The sequence below is a fragment of the Dendrobates tinctorius genome, unplaced genomic scaffold (assembly GCF_039654945.1).
Source record: "Dendrobates tinctorius isolate UK_male_01 unplaced genomic scaffold, ASM3965494v1 ptg000178l, whole genome shotgun sequence".
NCBI lineage: Eukaryota > Metazoa > Chordata > Amphibia > Anura > Dendrobatidae > Dendrobates > Dendrobates tinctorius.
In genome coordinates this window covers 4,166,807-4,192,072 of record NW_027361845.1, presented here as the reverse complement: position 1 = coordinate 4,192,072, position 25,266 = coordinate 4,166,807, and the positions used below count along the sequence as shown (strand labels likewise).

At 42.9% G+C, this 25,266-nt stretch overlaps 1 protein-coding gene and 1 long non-coding RNA gene across 3 annotated transcripts in view; one reads left to right on the top strand and one right to left on the bottom strand.

Moving 5' to 3' along the window:
• LOC141054357 (uncharacterized) overlaps nt 1-25,266 on the bottom strand; it is a 279,515-nt gene that overhangs the window by 231,903 nt on the left and 22,346 nt on the right. The gene's annotated exons all lie outside the window — the stretch shown is intronic.
• GAL3ST4 (galactose-3-O-sulfotransferase 4) lies at nt 1,859-24,904 on the top strand. 2 transcript variants are annotated; one of them, XM_073551671.1, is made up of 5 exons: nt 1,859-2,548; nt 12,619-12,733; nt 15,592-15,702; nt 21,744-22,035; nt 23,470-24,904. In XM_073551671.1, exons 2-5 carry the CDS (start codon nt 12,723-12,725, stop codon nt 24,274-24,276), a joined length of 1,221 nt encoding a protein of 406 aa, XP_073407772.1. In that variant the 5' UTR covers nt 1,859-2,548; nt 12,619-12,722; the 3' UTR covers nt 24,277-24,904. The 2 variants fall into 2 exon arrangements, with proteins under 2 accessions (XP_073407772.1, XP_073407773.1); XM_073551672.1 differs by lacking the exon at nt 12,619-12,733 and having other exon boundaries at nt 1,860-2,548.

Here is a 25,266-nt window from a genome sequence, read left to right as displayed (position 1 = left end):
TCTTTCCCAATACTCTCTCTGGTAGAGACTACAGAAGTGTCTGTGACTCTTTCCCAATACTCTCTCTGGTAGAGATTACAGAAGTGTCTATGATTCTTTCCGAATACTCTCTCTGGTAGAGACTACAGAAGTGTCTATGACTCTTTCCCAATACTCTCTCTGGTAGAGACTACAGAAGTGTCTGTGACTCTTTCCGAATGCTCCACGTGGTAGAAATTACAGAAGCGACTATGACTCTTTCCCAATAGTCTCTCTGGTAGAGACTACAGAAGTGTCTATGACTCTTTCCCAATACTCTCTCTGGTAGAGACTACAGAAGTGTCTATGACTCTTTCCCAATAGTCTCTCTGGTAGAGACTACAGAAGTGTCTATGACTCTTTCCGAATGCTCCACGTGGTAGAAATTACAGAAGTGTCTATGACTCTTTCCCAATAGTCTCTCTGGTAGAGACTACAGAAGTGTCTATGATTCTTTCCCAATAATGTCTCTGGTAGAGATTACAGAAGTGTCTATGATTCTTTCCGAATACTCTCTCTGGTAGAGACTTCAGAAGTGTCTATGACTCTTTCCCAATACTCTCTCTGGTAGAGACTACAGAAGTGTCTGTGACTCTTTCCCAATACTCTCTCTGGTAGAGATTACAGAAGTGTCTATGATTCTTTCCGAATACTCTCTCTGGTAGAGACTACAGAAGTGTCTATGACTCTTTCCCAATACTCTCTCTGGTAGAGACTACAGAAGTGTCTATGACTCTTTCCCAATAGTCTCTCTGGTAGAGACTACAGAAGTGTCTGTGACTCTTTCCCAATACTCTCTCTGGTAGAGACTACAGAAGTGTCTATGACTCTTTCCCAATACTCTCTCTGGTAGAGACTACAGAAGTGTCTATGACTCTTTCCCAATACTCTCTCTGGTAGAGACTACAGAAGTGTCTGTGACTCTTTCCCAATACTCTCTCTGGTAGAGACTACAGAAGTGTCTATGACTCTTTCCCAATACTCTCTCTGGTAGAGACTACAGAAGTGTCTATGACTCCTTCCCAATACTCTCTCTGGTAGAGACTACAGAAGTGTCTTGGGATGATTTAGCGAATCCTGCTTTGAGCAGGGGGTTGGACCAGATGGCCGAGGAGGTCCCTTCCAACTCTACGATTCTATGATTCTATGATTCTATGATTAAGTGTCTGTGACTCTTTCCCAATACTCTCTCTGGTAGAGACTACAGAAGTGTCTATGACTCCTTCCCAATACTCTCTCTGGTAGAGACTACAGAAGTGTCTATGACTCTTTCCCAATACTCTCTCTGGTAGAGACTACAGAAGTGTCTATGACTCTTTCCCAATACTCTCTCTGGTAGAGACTACAGAAGTGTCTATGACTCTTTCCCAATACTCTCTCTGGTAGAGACTACAGAAGTGTCTGTGACTCTTTCCCAATACTCTCTCTGGTAGAGACTACAGAAGTGTCTATGACTCTTTCCCAATACTCTCTCTGGTAGAGACTACAGAAGTGTCTATGACTCTTTCCCAATACTCTCTCTGGTAGAGACTACAGAAGTGTCTGTGACTCTTTCCCTATACTCTCTCTGGTAGAGACTACAGAAGTGTCTGTGACTCTTTCCGAATGCTCCACGTGGTAGAAATTACAGAAGTGTCTATGACTCGTCCCAAGTACCCCCTCCAGTACTACGACTCTTCCCGATTTCCCCTCCTTGTAGAGACTACCTAAGTATCTATGACCCTTTCTGAATGCTCCCTTCGGCAGAGACTACAGAAGTGTCTAGGACTCTCCAGGATGCTCCCTCCTCTTCTTTCTCCACTACTTGTCTCTCTGTCTCCTTTGCCTCAGGTTGAATTAGGAGTCAGGAAGTTTCCTGTGTCCAGGGAATGAGATTCCCCCTCATACAGACAGCACACTCTCCTCTTTCTCTCCTTGCTGGACCTCCCTCCTCTTCCTCCTCCTCCTCCTGTCTCCTGGTGAATAACAGCAGGATCACTAAATAGCACTTTTGTTAGGAAAGAATTCTGAGGACAGATGGAGAAGTAAGAAGAGATGAAGAAAGGAGGGGTAGACAAAACCAGAGGAAGAGGAAGGAGGGGACATCAGGAGAGAGGGAGACAGGGAGAAGAGTTAGGAAAAACTAGAGAGAGGATCAGAGGAGAACAGATGGAGAAGAACTGAGGAAAGAAGCATAAAGAACACAGCAGAAGAACCAGGGGGCAGAAAACCAGAGGCACAGGGTGGAGAGAGAAGAGTGAGAGAGACAGCAGGGGAGGGAGAGAGAGAGAAGTCACCTATGAAGAGAGGAGACTAGGAGGGAACACAGAGGACAAGTGGGGCAGACAGAAAGTTCTGAGCGGGGCAGAGGTCTATGAATGAAAAAGGAGAGGACAGAGGCCCCGCGTCCAAGAGCGAAGAGAGGGACAAAGAGCAGAGATAAATGAGGAACAAAAGAAAGAGACCCATCGTGACCTGTGAGAGAGGGGACATCGACCAACAACTCCCGAAACTAAGGACAAGAGACACCTCCACCACTGCATCCAGACAGGTGAGTGCACCTGACCAGAGAGACATACATGTGGAGAGACAGACAGCTAAAAGGTAGATAGTTACAAGGTAGAAGACAGCATAGAAGAAAAGATAGATACTAGATAGATAACAGATAGATAGATAGATAGATAGATAGATAATATATAGATAGATAATAGATTATGCATAGATAGATAATAGATAGATAGATGATAGATAGATAGATAGATATGGTATAGATAGATAATAGATAACAGATGGATCATAGATAGATAGACAGAGAGATAGATGATAGATAATAGATAAATATGTAGATGGAAAGATAAATAGATGATAATAGATAGATAGATAATATGTAGATAAATAGATTATAATAGATAATAGATGATAATAGATAGATAGTAGATAGATAGATGATAGATAAATAGATAATAGATAGATGATATATAGATAATAGATAGATAGATAGATAATATATAGATAGATAATAGATTATGCATAGATAGATAATAGATAGATGAAAGATAGATAGATAGATAGATAGATATGGTATAGATAGATAATAGATAGATAATAGATAACAGATGGATCATAGATAGATAATAGATAGATAGACAGAGAGATAGATGATAGATAATAGATAGATAGACAGACAGATGATAGACAATAGATAAATATGTAGATGGAAAGATAAATAGATGATAATAGATAATAGATGATAATAGATAGATAGTAGATAGATAGATGATAGATAAATAGACAATAGATAGATAATAGATAATAGATAGATGATAGATAGGTTACTGATTATTACTATTACAGTAATGTATTTCTATGGTACTCTGTGAATTATTTCTGTATTTTACTCTTAGTCCTCAGCTCTACAGGCCTCATCATCCCTGCCCCCATCGGCGCTCACACTCGACCCCTCTCTGCCTTCCAGGGTGATATAACCTCCAGACTCTCTAGATGTTTATCAAGTGCAGCTCATGTTCTCTGATCCTCACATCCTCTCTGTCCCTACATCTGGAAGCAATCTGGGCTTATAAATGTGTGTAATTATCATCAGACAGAAGGAGGGAGCTGGAGATCAGAGGTTACGTACCCTGAGGGCCACCACATACTTTTAAACTAGTTAGTTCATGAGTGGGGTGGGGGTGGACTCTTTGGTGACCTGTGGAATTTCATCTGTGGACCATTTATTTTTTTCTTTTGGTTATCGATCTGTTGCCTAACACCAATAGATAGACATTATCGGTCTCCAGGTAGGTATATAGTATGATGGCCGATGTAGTGAATAGAATGGCATAATACGGTTGTGTAAGGTGCGGGACAACTCTGAGCACCACAATATGGTCTCATGGCTAAAGAGAGCAGGGCTGTGTATAGTAAAAACAATTCTAGACATCACATTGTCCTTTAACTAGGAAAATATGGTTGTATTTTGTGAAGGACCCCTCAGTATACAACAACATGGCCCCGTGACTAGCAGAGCATGGTTATGTAAGATGCTAATGTGGTCCTTGGACCATGAAAGCATGGTTGTGTAGGTGAGGGATACCTATAGACTTCATAATATGATCTCATGACTAGAAAAGCATGTGTTGTGAGTTCATTTTCCCCTTCACCATTGAGGTCTGATGAACTGCCTCTTCTGGTGAAGGAAGGTAGTGAGGCTGATTACCAAGCACCTGAGCAGAATGATGATGAATGGGTGACTGGAATTGCTGACTGGATATAAGGCAGCCGACGCCCTTCTGCCTTGCTGGTGATTTCCCTGAGGGATTCTAGGAGACCAGTCTGATTCCTGCTCCTCAAAAGCTATGTTTTCTGCTCTGCTTTTTGCATATGTGTTTTGGTTTTGTTTTTCCTTGTTTTTCTGGATTTCTGCCTTTCCCTACTGGGTGAGCTGAATTCCTTTTTGCTCTGTCTTCAGAAAATACCTGAGTACTGATATAGTCTTTTTGAAGCCTAGCATCTTCAGGGCTTTTTTCCCTATCAGTCTGTTGCCTCTTGTTTTGATAGGGTTTTGGCGGATTGCAGACAGCAGCTTTTCTATCCTGTCCTATTTAGTTAGCTTGGGCCCCATCATTTGCTCAGCCTATCTTTCTATCTGAGTGTTTTTTCATCTTGCTTCACCGTCATTATATGTTGGGGGCTGCCTATTGCTTTGGGGTCTGCTCTGGGGCAGTTTAGATTTCCCTTTCTGTCTTTAAGCTATGTAGTTCTCCAGCTGTGATCGAGGGGTCTAGGGCACCGTAGGAACCCCCCACGGCTACTGCTAGTTGTTGTTGTTAGGTTCAGGGGTCTGCAATCCGACAGCTGCCAACTTCTCTCTTTTTCTGGACTTAGCTAGTATTTCTGTTTTTGCCTCCTACGGTGACTCATTCATAACAAGCATGTGTGTGAAGGTGCGGGACACCTCCTGACACCATAGTATGATCCTATGACTAGGAGAGCATGGATGTGTAAGTAAGGGACATATCTAGAGACCACAGTATATTCCTATGACTAGGAGAGCATGGTTGTGTAGTTGAGGGACACTTCTGGACACCTCAGTATAGTCCCATGACTTGGACAGCATGGTTATGTAGGTGAAGGACACCTGTAGACACTAAAATATGGTCTCATCTATGACTAAGACAGCATGATTGTGTTAGGTGAAGGACATCTCTAGACCACACAGCATGGTACTATGACTAGGAGAGCATGCTTGTGCAAACTGGAGCACACCTGTAGACAACACAGTATGGTCCTATGACTAAGAAAGCATGGTTACGTATGGTGAGGTACACCTCAGTACATCACAATATGGTCCCATGACTAGGACTGTATGGTTGTGTAGGTAAGGGACACTTCTAGACACTGCAATATGGTCCCATCACTAGGAGAGCATTTTTTAAGGTGGAGCACATCTCTAAATCACAAAGCATGGTCCTATGACTAAGGAGACATATTTTTATAAGGTGAGGGACCCCTTTAGACACCACACTATGATCTCATGACTAGGAGAGCTTGATTATGTAAGGTGAGGTACACCTAAATACATCACAATATAGTCCTATGACTAGGAGAACATGGTTATGTAAGGTGGAGCACACCTCTAGGCTCCACAGTATGGTCCTATAACTAGGAGAGCATGGTTATGTATGGTAAGGTGCACCTCAATACATAACAATATGGTCCCATGAACAGAAAAGCATCTTTGTGTTTGGTGAAGGGAACCTTTAGACACCACAGTATGGTCCTATGACAAGGAGAACATGGTTGTGTAAGGTAAGAGACACCTCTAGACACCACAGTATGGTCCTATGACTAGGTAGCTTGGTTATGTATGGTGAGTAAAACCTCTAGACACCACAATATGGTCCCATGACTAGGGAGCTTATTTATGTATGTTATGTATGGTGAAGGACACCCTCTCGACACCAATGCATGGTCCTATGACTAGGAGAACATGGTTGTGTAAGGTAAGAGACACCTCTAGACACCACACTATGGTACTATGACTAGAGAGCTTAGTTATAAATGGTGAGAGACACCTCTAGACACCACAGTAACCACAGTATGGTCTCATCACTAGGAGAACATGGTTGTATAAAGTAAGGGATACAACACAATATGGCCCTATGACTAGGAGAACATGGTTGTATATGGTGTGGCACACCTATAGACACCACAGTGTGGTACTATGTCTAGGAAAACATGGTTGAGTAAGGTGTGGCACACCTGTAGACAGCAGAGTATGGTCCTATGACTAGGAGAACATGGTTGTATAAGGTGAGGGATACCTCTAGACACCACTGTAGGGTCATATGACTAGGAGTCCATGATTGTGTACGGTGTGGCGCATCTCTAGACACCAAAGTATGGTCCTATGCCAAGGAGAACATGGTTGTGTAAGGTGTGGCGCATCTCTAGACACCACAGTATGGTCCTATACCTAGGAGAACATGGTTGTGTAAGGTGTGGCACATCTCTAGACACCACAGTATGGTCCTATGCCTAGGAGAACATGGTTGTGTAAGGTGTGGCACATCTCTAGACACCACAGTATGGTCCTATGCCTAGGAGAACATGGATATGTAAGGTGTGGCACACCTCTAGACACCACATCATGGTCCTATAACTAGGAGAACATTGTTATGTAAGGTGAGGCGCACCTGTAGACACCACAGTATGGTCCTATGACTAGGAGAACATGGCTGTATAAGGTGAAGGACACCTCTAGACATCATAGTATGGTCCTATGACTAGGAGAACATGATTGTGCAAGGTGTGGCGCACCTCTAGACACCACAGTATGGTCCTATGACTAGGGAGATTATTTATGTATGGTGAGGGACACCCTCTAGACACCAATGCATGGTCCTATGACTAGGAGAACATGGTTGTGTAAGGTAAGAGACACCTCTAGACACCACACTATGGTACTATGACTAGAAAGCTTAGTTATGTATGGTGAGAGACACCTCTAGACACCACAGTAACCACAGTATGGTCTCATCACTAGGAGAACATGGTTTTATAAAGTAAGGGATACCTCTAGACAACACAATATGGCGCTATGACTAGGAGAACATGGTTGTATATGGTGTGGCACACCTATAGACACCACAGTGTGGTACTATGTCTAGGAAAACATGGTTGAGTAAGGTGTTGCACGACTGTAGACAGCAGAGTATGGTCCTATGACTAGGAGAACATGGTTGTATAAGGTGAGGGACACCTCTAGACACCACTGTAGGGTCATATGACTAGGAGTCCATGATTGTGTACGGTGTGGCACATCTCTAGACACCAAAGTATGGTCCTATGCTAAGGAGAACATGGTTGTGTAAGGTGTGGCGCATCTGGAGACTCCACAGTATGGTCCTATGCCTAGGAGAACATGGTTGTGTAAGGTGTGGCACATCTCTAGACACCACAGTATGGTCCTATGCCTAGAAGAACATGAATGTGTAAGGTGTAGCACACCTCCAGACACCACATCATGGTCCTATGACTAGGAAAAAATTGTTATGTAAGGTGAGGCGCACCTGTAGACACCACAGTATGGTCCTATGACTAGGATAACATGGCTGCATAAGGTGAAGGACACCTCTAGACACCATAGTATGGTCCTATGACTAGTAGAACATGATTGTGCAAGGTGTGGCACACCTCTAGACACCACAGTATGGTCCTATGACTAGGAGAACATGATTGTGTAACGTGAGGGACAGTATGGTCCTATGACTAGGAGAACATGGCTGTATAAGGTGAAGGACACCTCTAGACACCATAGTATGGTCCTATGACTAGTAGAAGATGATTGTGCAAGGTGTGGCACACCTCTAGACACCATAGTATGGTCCTATGACTAGGAGAACATGATTGTGCAAGGTGTGGCACACCTCTAGACACCACAGTATGGTCCTATGACTAGGAGAACATGATTGTGTAACGTGAGGGACACCACTTTATGCCCCCAGTCAGGATGAATGTAGGTTATTTTAGAAGCTCTAGGCTGAAGTGGCTACAATCACCACTCACCACCTGTTGTTTTCTAGTTGTGTAATGCACATTTACAGTAGTTTCCTGGTCCTGGTGACGCAGCCACTTACTGAATAATGAACTTCACTGATGCGAATCATTGTGTTTTATCGTCAAGCTGTGATGATCACTTTAGTTATTTGGCCGCAGTCCATCCCTGGTGGTCCAGTGTAGTCTTATTGGTCATTCTCGTTGGTCCAATGGTTTAATATCTACGGTGTTTGAGGAATAATGATCCTAATAGTATGGTATGTCTGAGGGGTGACTGTTTTTAATAAAATCCCTGACTGTTAAGTCATTAAATAAACTATTCTCAGTGATCCAGATCCCCACTAGATCCCTGGTATCTAGCAGGTTATTAATATTCCATGAAGTGTTTAGGGAGGTCATAAATAATATCCCTGGCATCTAGTGGGTTAATGAACAATATCTATGTTTTGTAACAAAAATAATACTAATATCCCTGCTTTCTGGTGGGTTAATGAACATTTCCTTTGTCATATAGAGATAAATTATAACAATAATACCCCTGGTATCTAGTGGGTTAATGAATAATGCATGTTGTAGTATAGAGATTACTAAATCAACTAAATAAATACTTAGTAATAATAATAATATCCCTGATATCTAGGTGAGTAATAAACAATATGTTTTTAATATAAAGATGGGCACAGGGTGTATCCAAAAAGTACCTCCTTCTAAAATGACCTTCTATATTGTCCTAGACCACCAGGGATGTTATCATTAACCTCTTTATTGCTGTAGACCACTATATACACTGCTGAAAAAATAAAGGGAACACTAAATTACCACATCGTAGATATCATGAAATGAAATATTCCAGTTGCAAATCAGTATTCATTACATAGTGCAATGCGCTGAGAACAATGAAAAATGGAGGTCCGGCTTTGGAATGATGCTCAAAATCACAGTGGAAAATCAAACTGCAGGCTGATCCAACTTCAGTGTAAATATCTCAAGACAAGAAGATGATGCTCAGTAGTGTGTGTGTGGCCTCCACATGCCTGTATGACCTCCCTACAGTCCCGGGCATGGTCCTGATTCTCCTGAGGGATTTCGTCTGAGACACCGCCTCATGCTACTGTACAGTACCTCTAGGGGTGAGAGCAATGACAAATGCAAAAGTGACCAAAACAACAGCCAAAAGGGATGAGAACAGAGAAATGGTCTGTGGTCACCCCCTGCAGAACCGCTCCTTTATAGGGCTTGTCTTGCTAATTGTCCATCATTTCTACCTGTTGTCTGTTCCATTTGCTCAACAGCAGGAGAAATTGATTCATAATTGGTGTTGCTTCATAACTGGATAGGTTGATTCATAGATTATTATTATTATTATTATGCATTTATATAGCGCCATTTATTCCATGGCACTTTACATGTGAAAAGGGGAAATACAGACAAGTATAATAAACATATGTAAGACAAGTACAGAAGGAGAGAGGACCCTGCCCACGAGGGCTCACAGTCTACAGTCTATAGATGTTGACTGTCTTGGAGACATATTGTGCTGTGTAAGCGTTCCTTTTATTTTTTGAGCAGTGTATATTATTTTACCACCATAGCTCACACTGGATGATAATCAATCACTATAATGCCCTAAACCAATGGATATTATATGTTTTCATTTTTACTTGCCTAGCCCAACAGGGATATTAGCATTGAACCCTATATTGCCACTGACCACTTATAATATTATAACTAACCTGCACTAGCCCACCAGGGATGGTATAATTACCTCTGTACTGCCTATCTCACAAGGGATGTTATTATACACCTCTTGATTGCTGATGGCCACGTGATTGTCAGCATTACGCTCCTTATCACCCTAACAGGAATGCTATTTTTAACCTCTATATTCAGCCTTTCAGTGCCCTAGACCACCAGGGATGTTATCATTGCATCTATATTGCCCTAGTCCACCAACGATGGGCTATCATTACCCTTTATATAACCATAGTGCCCCAGGGATTATATAATTACAGAGAAAATTAAAATTGTGGGCTCATTTTTAGGAGTCATAAAGTAATTTATTTATTTTAGCTATGAGAAAATGTACAGTGCATATAAAAAGTCTACACACCCCTGTTAAAATGCCAGATTTTTCATTTAAGAACTTTTTCTACCTTTAATGTCACCCATAGTCTATACAATTCCATTGAAAAATAAACTGAAATCATTTTGGGAGGGAAAAGAAAAATAAAAAACTAAAAAAAAATTATGGATGCATAAATCTTCACACCCTTACACTCATACTCCACTACTGTCAGATTGCTGGGGCATCTCCTGTGTACAGCGCACTCTTCAGGTCACCCACAGATTGTCACTTGGATTCAGGTCGGGATTCTGGCTGGGCCATTCCAAAACTTTGATCCTCTTCTGTAGAAGCTATTCTTTCGTTGTTTTGGAGGTCGTTGTCTTGCTGAAATGTGAAATTCCTCTTCATCAACAGCTTTTTAGTAGAGACCTGAAGGTTTTGTTGCAAAATTGACTGATATTTGATACAGTTCATATTTCCCTGCACCTTGATAAAGCCACATTCCCAGCTTCTGAAAAACAGCCCCAAAACACAATGCTGCCTCCACCATGTTTCACTGTGGGTATGATGTTCTTTTGTTGTTAGCTTTGAAGCTTTGGAATTAAAGCCAAAAAGTTCCACCTTGGTTTTGTCAGACATAACACACATTTTCCAACATGCTTTTAGGCAGACATGATAGAAGTCTCAACAACATATAGTTTGAGCTTGGATGTTTTTCTTTGTAACAAAAGAATTCCATCTTGTCACCCTAACCCACAGGCCAGACATAGGAAGCATACGGGAGATTGTTGTCACATGCAGTACATAGCCAATTCCGAAATTCCTGCAGCTCCTTTAATGTTGCTGTAGGGTTCTCAACAGCTTCCTGTGCCAATTTTTCTTCTTGATTTTTCATCATTTTGGATTGATGTCCGCTGCTGGGTAATATCACCGTGATACCAACGTTAAGCCTCTTCTACATGACCTCTTCAAGTTACTCATGATGATCGAATGCCTTGGAAATGTTTTTGTACCCTTCTCCTGACTGATAATGATAACTTTCAACAATGAGATCCCTTTGCTGTGTTGTCGGCTATTTGGATTTTATTCTGTAAAATGTCAGGAAAAATCCTCCTAAAAAAGCAAAACTTTATATGGGGGTTATTCCGAATCCCTATAAATAGTGCACCGACTATTAACATAAGGGTAAATGTGATTGGCTAATTCTGAACACAACCACGGCCCCAGTAATATGAGGGAGTTCACACTTATGCAACCACATTATTTTAGTCTTATATGTATCCTCAAAGGATTTTTGTTTCTCAGTGGATTTGTACAGATTATGGGCGACAAAGCTCTGAAATTATTCCTCTTGGTCGGATTTTTTTTTACCTGGTGATGTAATGGGGGTGTGTAGACTTTTTTTTTTAATCTCCTGTATATTGTCTGTACTCCTCTGGAGCGCGGCTGCAGCTCATAATAAAATAGCCCCTTGTTAGGACATCTAATTAAATGTCTCTGCGCGGGCCGCACTCCAAAAACGCTCACTTTACAAGGAAACTACTCGCTTTCCTCTTAATGAAGCCAGTTCCTTGTTACAAGAGGCCGAGACCGAGGCCGAGACCATAAAAAGATCACTTGAGAGCGGGACGAGAGGTTGTTCTCGAGAGAGAGAGATTGATGTCCCACATGATACGAGGAGGAGGAGGGGGGGTCCCTTATAAAATATGTCACAATCACCGAGCGCAGGCCGCACTCTGTATGTCACTCTGCAATTAAAACTTGTCAATGAGTAACTTCCTCCATCCTAAGTCGCCTCGTTAAGTCTCCGGAGCACCGCTCCCTAAAGTTCGGCTCTCGAATCTCAACCAACAGGCTGAAAGGTTACGTCATCTCACAGATGGTCGGTTCGGGTCCTGCCCTCTTAATTCTGGAGCAAAACTGACAAAAAAAAAGTCAAATGTGCAGCTGTTTAATACCTTGTGGTGTAAAATGTTGAGTTAGAGGGAGTAAGGGGGGGCACAGATGCTGCAGAACATCGGAAGAATACGCAGATTTATCAAAAATGGCTTCCAGTTCTATCCTTCCGTTTTGTGTTTTCTCCTTCCGAGACCTGTACCTTTTTTATTTTTCCATCGATGGAGCTGGTTATATTGGTGTAAGGGTTAATTAATTTTTAATTTGAATTGATCTTAGTTTTACCATCAAGATAATGTTGTACATACAGTGGTGCTGAAAAGTTTACATACCCCGGCAGAATTTTTGCTTTCTTGGCCTTTTTTTCAGAGAATATGAATGATAACACCAAACCTTTTCCTCCACTCATGGTTAGTGGTTGGGTGAAGCCATTTATTGTCAAACTCTCTTTTTAAGTTATAATGACAACCCAAAACATCCAAATGACCCTGATCAAAAGTTCACATACCCCATTTCTTAATTCTGTGTATTGCTCCCTCTAACATCAATGACAGCTTGAAGTCTTTCGTGGTAATTGTTGAAGAGGTTCTTTATTTTCTCAGATGGTAAAGCTGCCCACTCTCCTTGGCAAAAAACCTCCAGTTCCTGTAAATTCCTGGGCTGTCTAGCATAAACTGTGCACTTGAGATCTCCTCAGACAGGGTCAATGATATTGAGGTAAGGATACTGAGATGGCCACTCCATAACCTTCACTTTGTTCTGCTGTAGCCAATGACAGGTCGACTTGGCCTTGTGTTTTGGGTTGTTGTCATGTTGGAATGTCCAAGGCCGGCCCGAACGTATAGGCGAACTAGGCGGCCGCCTAGGGCGCCGACCCAAAGGGGGCGCCAGAGAAAAAATAGAAAAAATTATAAAAAATCTTTTCAAAAGGCAAAAAGTTTTAGGGATGGAAAGAAAAGTGTACATATTTAAGGGCAAATAAGACGCAAGAGAGGTTGGTTGGGTTGGCAACAATTTCGATAGAATCTGAAGTTGCTAAACAAATTAATCTCGGTGACTTAGTGTCATCTTTTTAAAAAAAAAGGCAAGGAAACAAAAATTTTAATTACCTATGGTCGTTTTTGTTTTGTGTTATTGATTACTTTGTATATATTTGTCCTATACAACTTCTCAGAAGATTAAAGTTAGGAGAGAGTTAATTAATCATTGTTGTTGTGGTTTATTTTGCTCCTAAATTTATATCCCAAGTTTTCATCTACTGCCAAGAATAGTAGGGGCGCAACAAAATAGTTTCGCCTAGGGCGCCGTAATCTCTCGGGCCGGCCCTGGGAACGTCCAAGTATGTCCCATGCGCAGCGTCCAGGCTGATGAGTGCAAATTTGCCTCCAGTATTTGCTGATAACCTGCTGCATTCATCTTTCCTTCAACTTTGACCAAGTTCCCTGTGCCTTTGTAGCTCACACATCACCAAAGCATCAGCAATCCACCTCCGTGCTTTACAGTAGGAATGGTGTTCCTTTCATCATAGGCCTTATTGAACTCTCTCCAAATGTAACGTTTAGGCTATGTGCACACGTAAGCAGAATTTTCCTGAGCAAAACTTGACACCTTCCCAGGAAATCCGCATTTTTATTTTTCGCGTTTTTTTTGTTGCTTTTTTTGCGCGTTTTTTTCACAAGCATCCACATTCTCATTGAATATAGTTGAAAATCTGGATTTTTCTGCAAAATTAATGAACATGCTGCGTTTTTTTCCACGATGCCGTTTTTTTTGCAGAAAAAAATGCATCATGTGCACAAAAATTGCGGAATGCAGTCTAATAATGGGAAGCTTAATGTATGCGTTTATTAAGCGTTTTTGCAGGGAAAAAAAGCGAAAAAAACGCAAACGTGTGAATACAGCCTTATGGTTGTGGACAAAAAGTTGAATTTTGGTCTCATCACTCCAAATTACCTTGTCCCAGAAGTTTTGAGGCTTGTCTCTGTGCTGTTTTGCGTATTGTAGGCGAGATACTTTGTGGCGTTTGCGCAGTAATGGCTTTCTTCTGGCGACTCCACCATGCTTCCCATTTTTCTTCACGTGTCTCCTTATTGTGCCTCTTGAAACAGCCACACCGCTAGTTTTCAGAGAGTCCAGTGTTTCAGCTGATGTAATTTGTGGGTTTTTCTTTGCGTCCCGAACAATTTTCCTGGCAGTTGTGGACGACATTTTTGTTGGTCTACCTGACCGTGGTTTTGTTTCTACAGACCCCCTGATTTTCCATTTGTTAATCACAGTTTGAACGCTGCTGACTGACATTATGAACTCCTTGGATATCTTTTTGTATCCCTTTCCTGCGTTTTACAGTCCAACTACCTTTTAATGTAGATCCGTTGACAATTTTTTTGCACAAATGTATATATATATATATATATATATATATATATATATATATATATATTTACATTTCCTTATTTTTGAATTGCATAAAAATTAGGAAAATTTAAAGGGAATCTGTCACCGGAAATTTGCGGGTTATGTAAATGCCTTGTGTCCGGTCCGATGGGCGGTGTTTCTTCTTCTTTTCTCTACCCCATCCGTGGCCGGCGTCCGTGATATTTTCAGGAATTAGCGTAGTTCTCCATATTTTGCGCGTGCGCAAGGCAATCTTGCCTCGCGCACGCGCAGCATGCTTTGCCCAACTACATGCAAAGCCGAAAATCATTACTGCGCATGCGCTGGAAAACAGCGAAATACTTCTGGGACATAGTGTTCCGGCGCATGCGCAGTAATGATTTTCTGCTTTGCCCGTAGTTGAGCAAAGCATGCTGCGTGTGCGTGAGGCAAGATTGCTTTGTGCATGCACGAAATATGCAAGAGAACTACTCTGATTCCTGAAAATATCGCGGATGTCGGCCACGGATGGGGTGGAGAAAAGAAGAAGAAACACCGCCCATGGGACCGGACACAGGGCATTTACATAGCCCGCAAATTTCCAGTGACAGATTCCCTTTAAACATATATATTTTAAAACAGACAGAATCTTATCATGTATCTCTGTATACAGGGAGCTCCCCCTAGTGGTGGCTGCAGACAGATCCTTATCATGTATCTCAGTATAGATGGAGCTCCCTCTAGTGGTGGCTGCAGACAGAATCTTATCATGTATCACTATATACAGGGATCTCCCCCTAGTGGTGGCTGCAGACAGGATCTTATCATTTATCGCTATATACAGGGATCTCTCCCTAGTGGTGGCTGCAGACAGGATCTTATCATGTATTGCTATATACAGGGAGCTCCCCATAGTGGTGGCTGTAGACAGGATCTTATCATGTATCTCTGTTTACAGGGATCTCCCCCTAGTGGCGACTACTGACAGAATCTTATAATGTATCTCAGTATACAGGGAGTTCCCCCTAGTGGTGGCTGCAGACAGGATCTTATCATGTATCTGTATACAGGGAGCTCCCCCTAGTGGTGGCCGCAGACAGGACTATATTATGCCTCTCTGTATGCAGTGACGCTGGATTTATCTAGATTTTAAAGCCAAACTCATGATGATATCTGACATTGTTTTGTTTCATTTTATTTAGGACAATGAGGTTAAGTCAAGTCTGCCGGATACAGATCCTGGGTTTTGGCCTCATAGTTCTTATGGCTGTCGCCATTACTATTCAGATTCTGGGAATCCACTTCCCGAGGAGGTGAGTGATCATCTGACAGTCTGCTCGCTGTGGATAATGTCATCAATATTTTATAGCGGGCCTGAAGCTGTTAGGGCATGTCGAGAGTTGTAGTTGCAACAGCTGCAGAGCCGCAGGTTGGAGATGCTGTGACCACCACGTGAGGACATCTTCCCAGCTGTAACTCACTTGTTCTCACGTCTCTCTATGGGTCTCTGAGGACACGTCCCCATGGGATCTGGTCTTCTCATGCTTCCCAAGATTAAAATATTTCCAAAATGTTTGGCATTTACACCCTCCGCAGAGGAATGTTCCTAAACATACATGAGCGACCAGATTTACAGAAGCTATGGGAACGGTCCATTATTGGTGCTATATTAATGTGCTCCTCTACTGTATGCAACATTTACCCGTGATTGTACCAGGACGGATCTTGGGTTTGTCCTGATGAAGAAATAAAATACTCCGAAACACGTAGACGAATAAAACCACCTGAAATTGGATTGGCATCCTTCATTTTTTCTTCATGGCAGCGTAGAATAGCGCATTTGTCTCTCCGGGTCTATGCATTATCTCCTCTGCAGCAGCCTTAAGCCTAATAAGTGGTTGCACACAACCCATCCAGGTGAGCACAATCGTGCATATCCTTCTATATTGTCCCCCAGATAAGACCCTATTTGCGCTTTGTCTCCTCTCTAGGAAAAAGTTAGGAGATGTGAGAGAAACACAGGTGGCAGGGGAGACACAGGAGGCAGGAGAGATATAAAAGGCAGGGGAGACACAGGAGGCAGGAGAGGTATAAAAGGCAGGGGAGACACAGGAGGCAGGAGAGATATAAAAGGCAGGGGAGACACAGGAGGCAGGAGAGATATAAAAGGCAGAGGAGACACAGGAGGCAGGAGAGGTATAAAAGGCAGAGGAGACACAGGAAGCAGGAGAGATATAAAAGGCAGGGAAGACACCGGAGGCAGGAGAGATATAAAAGGCAGGGGAGACACAGGAGGCAGGAGAGATATAAAAGGCAGGGGAGACACAGGAGGCAGGAGAGATATAAAAGGCAGGGAAGACACAGGAGGCAGGAGAGATATAAAAGGCAGGGGAGAGACAGGAGGCAGGAGAGATATAAAAGGCAGGGGAGACACAGGAGGCAGGAGAGGTATAAAAGGCAGGGGAGACACAGGAGGCAGGAGAGGTATAAAAGGCAGCGGAGACACAGAAGGCAGGAGAGATATAAAAGGCAGGGGAGACACAGGAGGCAGGAGAGATATAAAAGGAAGGGGAGACACAGGAGGCAGGAGAGATATAAAAGGCAGGGGAGACACAGGAGGCAGGAGAGATATAAAAGGCAGGGGAGACACAGGAGGCAGGAGAGATATAAAAGGCAGGGAAGACACAGGAGGCAGGAGAGATATAAAAGGCAGGGGAGAGACAGGAGGCAGGAGAGATATAAAAGGCAGGGGAGACACAGGAGGCAGGAGAGGTATAAAAGGCAGGGGAGACACAGGAGGCAGGAGAGGTATAAAAGGCAGCGGAGACACAGAAGTCAGGAGAGATATAAAAGGCAGGGGAGACACAGGAGGCAGGAGAGGTATAAAAGGCAGGGGAGACACAGGAGGCAGGAGAGATATAAAAGGCAGAGAAGACACAGGAGGCAGGAGAGATATAAAAGGCAGAGAAGACACCGGAGGCAGGAGAGATATAAAAGGCAGGAGAGACACCGGAGGCAGGAGAGGTATAAAAGGCAGGGGGGAGACAGGAAGCAGGAGAGATATAAAAGGCAGGGGAGACACAGGAGGCAAGAGAGGTATAAAAGGCAGAGGAGACACAGGAGGCAGGAGAGGTATAAAAGGCAGAGGAGATGCGGGAGGCAGGAGAGATATAAAAGGCAGGAGACACAGGAGGCAGTAGAGATATAAAAGGCAGGAGAGATGCGGGAGGCAGAAGAGATATAAAAGGCAGGGGAGACACAGAAGGCAGTAGAGATATAAAAGGCAGGGGAGATGCGGGAGGCAGGAGAGATATAAAATGCAGGGGAGATGTGGGAGACAGGAGAGATATAAAAGGCAGAGGAGACACAGAAGGCAGGAGAGATATAAAAGGCAGAGGAGACACAGAAGGCAGGAGAGATATAAAAGGCAGACAAGACACAGGAGGCAGGAGAGATATAAAAGGCAGAGGAGACACAGGAGGCAGGAGAAATATAAAAGGCAGAGGAGACACAGGAGGCAGGAGAGACATAAAAGGCAGAGGAGACACAGAAGGCAGGAGAGATATAAAAGGCAGAGGAGACACAGAAGGCAGGAGAGATATAAAAGGCAGAGGAGACACAGAAGGCAGGAGAGATATAAAAGGCAGACAAGACACAGGAGGCAGGAGAGATATAAAAGGCAGGGGAGACACAGAAGGCAGAAGAGATATAAAAGGCAGAGGAGACAGAAGGCAGGAGAGATATAAAAGGCAGAGGAGACAGAAGGCAGGAGAGATATAAAAGGCAGAGGAGACACAGGAGGCAGGAGAGACATAAAAGGCAGAGGAGACACAGAAGGCAGGAGAGATATAAAAGGCAGAGGAGACAGAAGGCAGGAGAGATATAAAAGGCAGAGGAGACACAGGAGGCAGGAGAGATATAGAAGGCAGGGGAGACACAGAAGGCAGGAGAGATATAAAAGGCAGAGGAGACACAAAAGGCAGGAGAGATATAAAAGGCAGGGGAGACACAGGAGGCAGAAGAGATATAAAAGGCAGGGGAGACACAGGAGGCAGAAGAGATATAAAAGGAAGGGGAGACACCGGAGGCAGGAGAGATATAAAAGGCAGAGGAGACACCGGAGGCAGGAGAGATATAAAAGGCAGAGGAGACAGAAGGCAGGAGAGATATAAAAGGCAGAGGAGACACCGGAGGCAGGAGAGATATAAAAGGCAGAGGAGACAGAAGGCAGGAGAGATATAAAAGGCAGAGGAGACACAAAAGGCAGGAGAGATATAAAAGGCAGGGGAGACACAGGAGGCAGAAGAGATATAAAAGGCAGGGGAGACACAGGAGGCAGAGGAGATATAAAAGGCAGGGGAGACACCGGAGGCAGGAGAGATATAAAAGGCAGAGGAGACACCGGAGGCAGGAGAGATATAAAAGGCAGGGGAGACACAGGAGGCAGAAGAGATATAAAAGGCAGGGGAGAGACAGGAGGTAGGAGAGATATAAAAGGCAGAGGAGACAGGAGGCAGGAGAGATTTAAATGGCAGGGGAGATACAGAAGACAGTAGAGATATAGAAGGCAGAGGAGACACAGAATGCAAGGGAGACAAGCGATAATAGAATCTCATAGTTTGCAGGGAAGGCACAGGAGGTAGGAAAGAGATAGGAGGCAGAAGAGACATAATCCACATAGGAGAAACTGGAGGCAGGGGAGACATAAGAGGTAGGAAAAAAATAGTAAGCAGGGGAGACAATGGAGGTAGGATACATATAAGTGCAGATGAGATATGAGAAGCAGTAGAGACAAAGGAGGCAGGGGAGACACAGAAACCTGGAGAGACATGGGAAGAATAAGGGCCATTGAAGGTAGGGGAGACATAGGAGACATCAAAGGCATGGGAGAGGGAATAAGAAGGCAGAGAAGACATAGAAAGCTGGGGAGACATAGGAGATAGTATAGATAAAATAGCAGAGAAGACACCGGAGATATGGGAGACACAGGCAAAGGACATGCCGGAGGCTCAGGTGACTCAGGAAGAAGGGGAGACACGAGAGACAAGAAAGACATAGAAAGCAATGGAAACAGGAGGTAGGAAAGACAAAAAGACTTGTGTCCCAAGATACAAAGCGGAGAAAGGAAGCAGATGAGGAAAGGCCTTTCTACAGATTCATGAGGAGTTGTGGCGTAACAGCATGCCTGTTGATAGATGCGCCTAATTTCTTAAGATTGATGTATACAATGAATTGGGCCCATAGGGTATATAAAGCCTAAATACTATACGGATAGATAATAAAACCTTTCAGAAAGAATAAAAATATGGATAATAGTTACCTAGAGGAGCGGTCTTTTCAAAGAAGAGGGAGAATATAAATCCCCAAGCCCCACAAATTTGGGATGTTATGTAAGATGTCAAAAAAAACCAAGAAAGCAATGATTTGGAAATCTCTTGTTGCCATATTTTATTCACAGCAGAACATAGATCACAGATCAGAAGTTGAATGTTGGACATTTTTCCATTTCATTTGAAAGAATAATCAAATTTACAAATTGATGGCAGTGACATACAGTATCTGAAAATAGCAAAAGGCTGCAAAGTGGTAGTAATAAAAAAACAGCTGGAAGGTCAATTTTCAACCAAGTCACATCACTGTGAGCATGTTAGAGAGGCAGAGTCTCTCAGGGCTAAAGATGGTCGGAGGTCACCAATCTATGAACAACTGCAACTAAAAAATGTGGAAACATTTCAGAAAAATGTTCAACGTAACATTGAAAATACTTCACCTACAGTACGTAATATCATCACCAGATTCAGAGATTCATGTGCACAAGGGACAATATTGGATCTTACGTTCTACATTAATAACAGGATTCAACCGTGCAAATCACTGCATGGGCTCAGGAATACTTCCAGAAATCATGGCATGTGATCACAGGTTACCGTGCAATCCATAAAAGCAAGTGACAGCTGATTCATAAACGCTGCCATCTTCTCTGGGCCAAAGCTTATTTATAATGGACTGAGGGAAAATGAGAAACTGTTTTGTGGTCGGATGAAATTCTTTATGGAAATGACGAACGCTGTGGCCTGTGGACTCTGGAGGTGAGGGACCATCCAGCTTGTTATTGAAGAGAATGACCATCCAACTGGTTATTGAATAAATAAAATGAAATAAAATAAAAGTGAATAAAAATAAATAAAAAGGAAAAATGAAAAAAAAGCATATACCGAATGGGAGGAATAGGGCTAAGCAACAGCACTTGTGAAAAAGACTTGGGTATACTAATAGATCACAGACTGAATATGAGTCAACAGTGCGATGCAGCAGCAAAAAAGGCAAATGCAATTCAGGGATGTATTAACAGAAGCATCTTTTGGAGATGTGTCGCTGCCATCAATGTCTAAATTGGTTAGTTTTTTTAATGAAATGAGCTCCGATGAGTGGAAGAGACTGACACTACTGATCGCCATAACACAACACGGACCAGGTCGCACGCCAACACAGGAGACTTTCCTCTGAAATCTGGGTGTCATGTAGGGGTTTAGTGTTGTGACTGATTCTACATACATTACTTATCTTGCACTGAGCGTGACGTGAAGCCCATATTATACTCCAGAGCAGTGTTTCTGCATTTCTTTGATTCACAGCTCAAATCTTCTATGTTCCCCTGCTAGTTCAGCGTGTGAGAAAGTGAGTCTGGTGATTTGCATTGTGGTCCGAGGCGTAGACTGGCGCAGGCTGGACATCCTGGGTCCCAAGAAAAATCTGCACCAGAGCCTAAACTTACCATTGGTAAAATCAGTCCACTTAGGGTATGTTGGAAAGACGTTGTGTGCCCACGAGTCTTCAGTGCGGCAATTGTTGCACCAGTCATAGGAAAAATTAGGTAACAATTTGCTATACGGTATGAGTTTGATGAGTTTGAATACTCAGATAATAGAAAAAAAGGAATGGCGCTAAGGTCTAGGTAACACGCCTGCAGCATAGGATAAACGACAATATATGAACAGCGGTATAGAGGCTTAGGGTCGATGGTGCATAGCATTAGAAAAACACATCCGAAATTTGAAAAAATTGAAAAAAGGTCCGTAGAAGCATCTTGCACACGAAGCTGCCGTCGTCCGTCTCCTTCCCCGCATTCCTCTTGCACCTGCTTGTCCCATGGATTTTGTCTAAAAACCTTGTATGGTTTAATAATGTTTATCACAGCTTATGGGTGAGTGCTGCATTTACTTTCTTCAATTTTTTCAGAATCGGGAATACTGCTCTTGAGGATCATTCCGTTGCTAGCTATTGGGCAAGGACTTTTGCGTCTTCTAGTTTCCAAACTTTACCGTAATTTAATGTGGTCTTTCCATGTCTTCAGGTCCCACCAAATATCTCCACTTCGCCTTGTAACGGTGCCTCAGCCTTCCGACCGGACGTGCCAACCTAAGCGGCACATCATGTTTCTGAAGACGCACAAGACAGCTGGGAGCACCATACTGAACCTTCTGCATCGTTACGGCGACTTGAACCGTTTATTTTTCGCTCTTCCTTACAAGTATCAATTCAACTATCCGAATTCCTTCCTGTCTCATCGAGTGAAGGGATACAATGCATCCTCCCGTCCGCACTATGACATCTTGTGCCACCATATGCGCTTCAATTATCCCGAGGTAACACCTAAGTCTTGTGATAAGCTGTCATTACCATGTAGAAGGCAACTCCAGCCCCCTCCATCCCCTCAAGAAAAACCTACATTTTCTCCTTACCTTTACGTGCAGCCTACTGGCATTACCAGTATTGCTCCCAGCTCCTCTTATCCTACAGAACATCAAAGGTCGAAGAGATCTTTTTTTTCTATTAGACTGGCCATTCACACTAGTTACCTGTCTGCCAACCATTCATTTAGTAGACTGCCCCCTCACAAACATGGACGCTCTGCTCGGCCAAGGATTCACATGTTCTCGATGGGGAGAAGACCATTGTCATTGGTGGTGGCTCTTCATCATTCAGAACAAAAGACACTCCTGAGAACTGCACAATCCCCCTTTCCCATAACATCTTCTTTAGGGGAATTATTGGGAAGATGGTTGTTCACTATTGCATTTATTACTCATCTTCCAGTACCAGTAATTTTAGAAGAACATTCTGACCTTCAGGAAAAAAAGGCTTGATATTAACCATGTTGGCTTTACACGCAGCAGACTGACATTACAAGTATGTCTAAGCCCTTTATCTGCTGCTACTCCTACATTTCTGCTCATTGTGTATATTTTACAAGCTATTTCCATGTTACAGAACATTAATATCAGCAGTGTCAGCCAGTACCAGGAGACCGAATCACAGTAAGGAAATAACACATCAGTTAAGAATCCACTAAACAAAAAATGCCTTTAGTGAAGAGTAGTGTTACACTCTCTGTGGACATCCGTTAAAGCATATGGAACCATTTTCATGCATTTTGTGCTAAACATTATTTTTGCAATCGACTTACATTAAAGATTTTGCACCATCGGGTTCTTGGCCTAATCAATTAGAGCCAACCAGCCACAACAAGGTGACAATTCTTTGATGAGACCTTATACCTAATATTAATGAAGCATGCTAAAAGCTACAAATATAAAAGACAGGTGGGATCCAACACTAATTAAAAACAACCTCAGACTGATGGGAGGATATGGAGCTCTGCTGAATATGTAGAAATCACCACCTCCAGCAGTATACTACAAAAAACTGACCAGCACCTACTGGAAAACAGGTACACCTTGTCATAGTTGGTGGGCCCACATGAATTGGCCAATTTGACCATTGTACCTTCATTTTTACAAGTATATTCTGTACAGCAGTCATGCATCCAAATGTCATATATTCAATGTTTGCAGACATCTCAGCGCTTACAGAGGCTGCTGTATGCTTTTGTTTGTTTATTATGCAGTCATAGCTGCTTGCACCTATTCACATTTGCTTTATTCTGTTCCTTTTGTTTTAATACATGTAAAACATACTGTATATAATCCAGGTATCTGCTCAGGGGAAGGGACATTGAAAAATTATTGAGTTGCTCCAATTTTCCATTTTTTTAATGAAACTATAATTTTTTTTCACAGGTTCGCAAAGTGATGCCTCCAGACTCTTTCTACTTTACCATTCTTCGGGACCCAGCCACCATGGCTGAGTCATCTTATTCCTATTATCGTGCTGTGTCATCGGCCTTCAAGAAGGCACCTAACTTTAAAGCATTTATTTCTCACCCATCTCATTACTATCGACAAGGTGAGAGATCCAACCACTATGCCCGAAACCCATTATGGTACGATCTCGGGTTTAATTCTGATGTTCCATTTACGGAAACTTACGCAAAAGCTGGAATCCAAGCGGTGGAGAACACGTTCAACTTGGTTCTTCTTGCCGAACACTTTGACGAATCGTTGATTCTGCTGAAGGAGGAGTTGTGTTGGGGCCTCGATGATGTAGTGACCTTCAAACTGAACAGCCGTGGCGCCTCAAGACCACTGGACCGTGGAGACATTGAGAGACTGAGGGCATGGAATACTCTAGACTGGTACCTCTACTCTTACTTTAACCGTACGTTCTGGGATAAAGTGGAACATTTTGGACGTCTAAAGATGGATATTGAGGTCAAAACGTTGAAAGAAAGGAGACATTACTTGGCTAAACTTTGTCTTGAGGGTTCGGAGCCTGTAGGGGCAGAACAAATTAAAGAACAAGCCATTAAGCCTTTCCAGTTTGGGCAGGAGAAGATTCTAGGATGGGCTGTTCGGAAAGATCTCCCTCCTGAGGTTCGGACACGTTGTGTTCGAATGGTAACTCCAGAGTTGCAGTATAAAGATCTCTTAGATGCTCGACAGTTTCCGGTGAGGGCATCTAATGGCTCGGTGGCCGTAGTCAGATGATGAGCGCGCAGGAGACTTGTGGGGTTAGCGTATTTTCTATGCACAAAGTTGAAGATGTTTTTGCTTTAAACTAATGTGCCTGAATTTATATGAGAACCATGTCCTTGATGATAACACTACACTGCTAGGCTCGACAAGCACTTTACAGCCTCTGAACTTCTGACACGTCTTCTTCAGCCTTGAGACTTAATATTGATGAGGATATTAATAGTCGAGCTACGTCGTGCAATCAATTTGTTTTTAATCATGACTAAGGTACTAATACTTAACGCACTTGAAACATTAGGCGTCTTTTGGGAATTGGCAATCAACCATCTAAGAATGTCTTAGACATGACAAGGAACTGTAAAGATGGCCAATGTGAATCTTCTGCAAGGATCAAACAATCCAAGACTTCATGGACAGTAATTTTCGATATTTCCAACGACTGGTATATCTTGAACTTAGGTAATACACTGCTCGTGACCTTGAGACTGTTATAATTCCCATGTGCACATTGAATGAATGGTGGGAGCTCCCAGATTCAGGAAGTTCTGCCACGTGGAGATCATAAACCAGGGTTCCCCAACTCCAGTCCTCAAGGCCCACCAACAGATCATGTTTTCAGGATTTCCTTAGTATTGATCAGGTGATAATTGCATCACCTGTACAATACAAGGGAAAACCTGAAAACATGACCTGTTGGTGGGCCTTGAGGACTGGAATTGGGGAACCCTGTCATAAAGGACCAGTTGTAGTACAAAGATTGGGTGGACGGAACCTAGTAAATATTTTGTATCTGGGAGGAGAAGCTTAAGGCTGCACCACTGTTTAGGGCACACGATGGGACTTTACATTGGAAATAATTGACCAATTTTTGGCCAAATCGAATGATCCAACATTTAGGACCACTATAGGGCTATCAATAATGGAGAAAGCAAAGAAAGAACACGCCACAGTTGAAATAAATATTTAAGAAAACCTTACATTTTGGAACTTAACTTCCCCCAT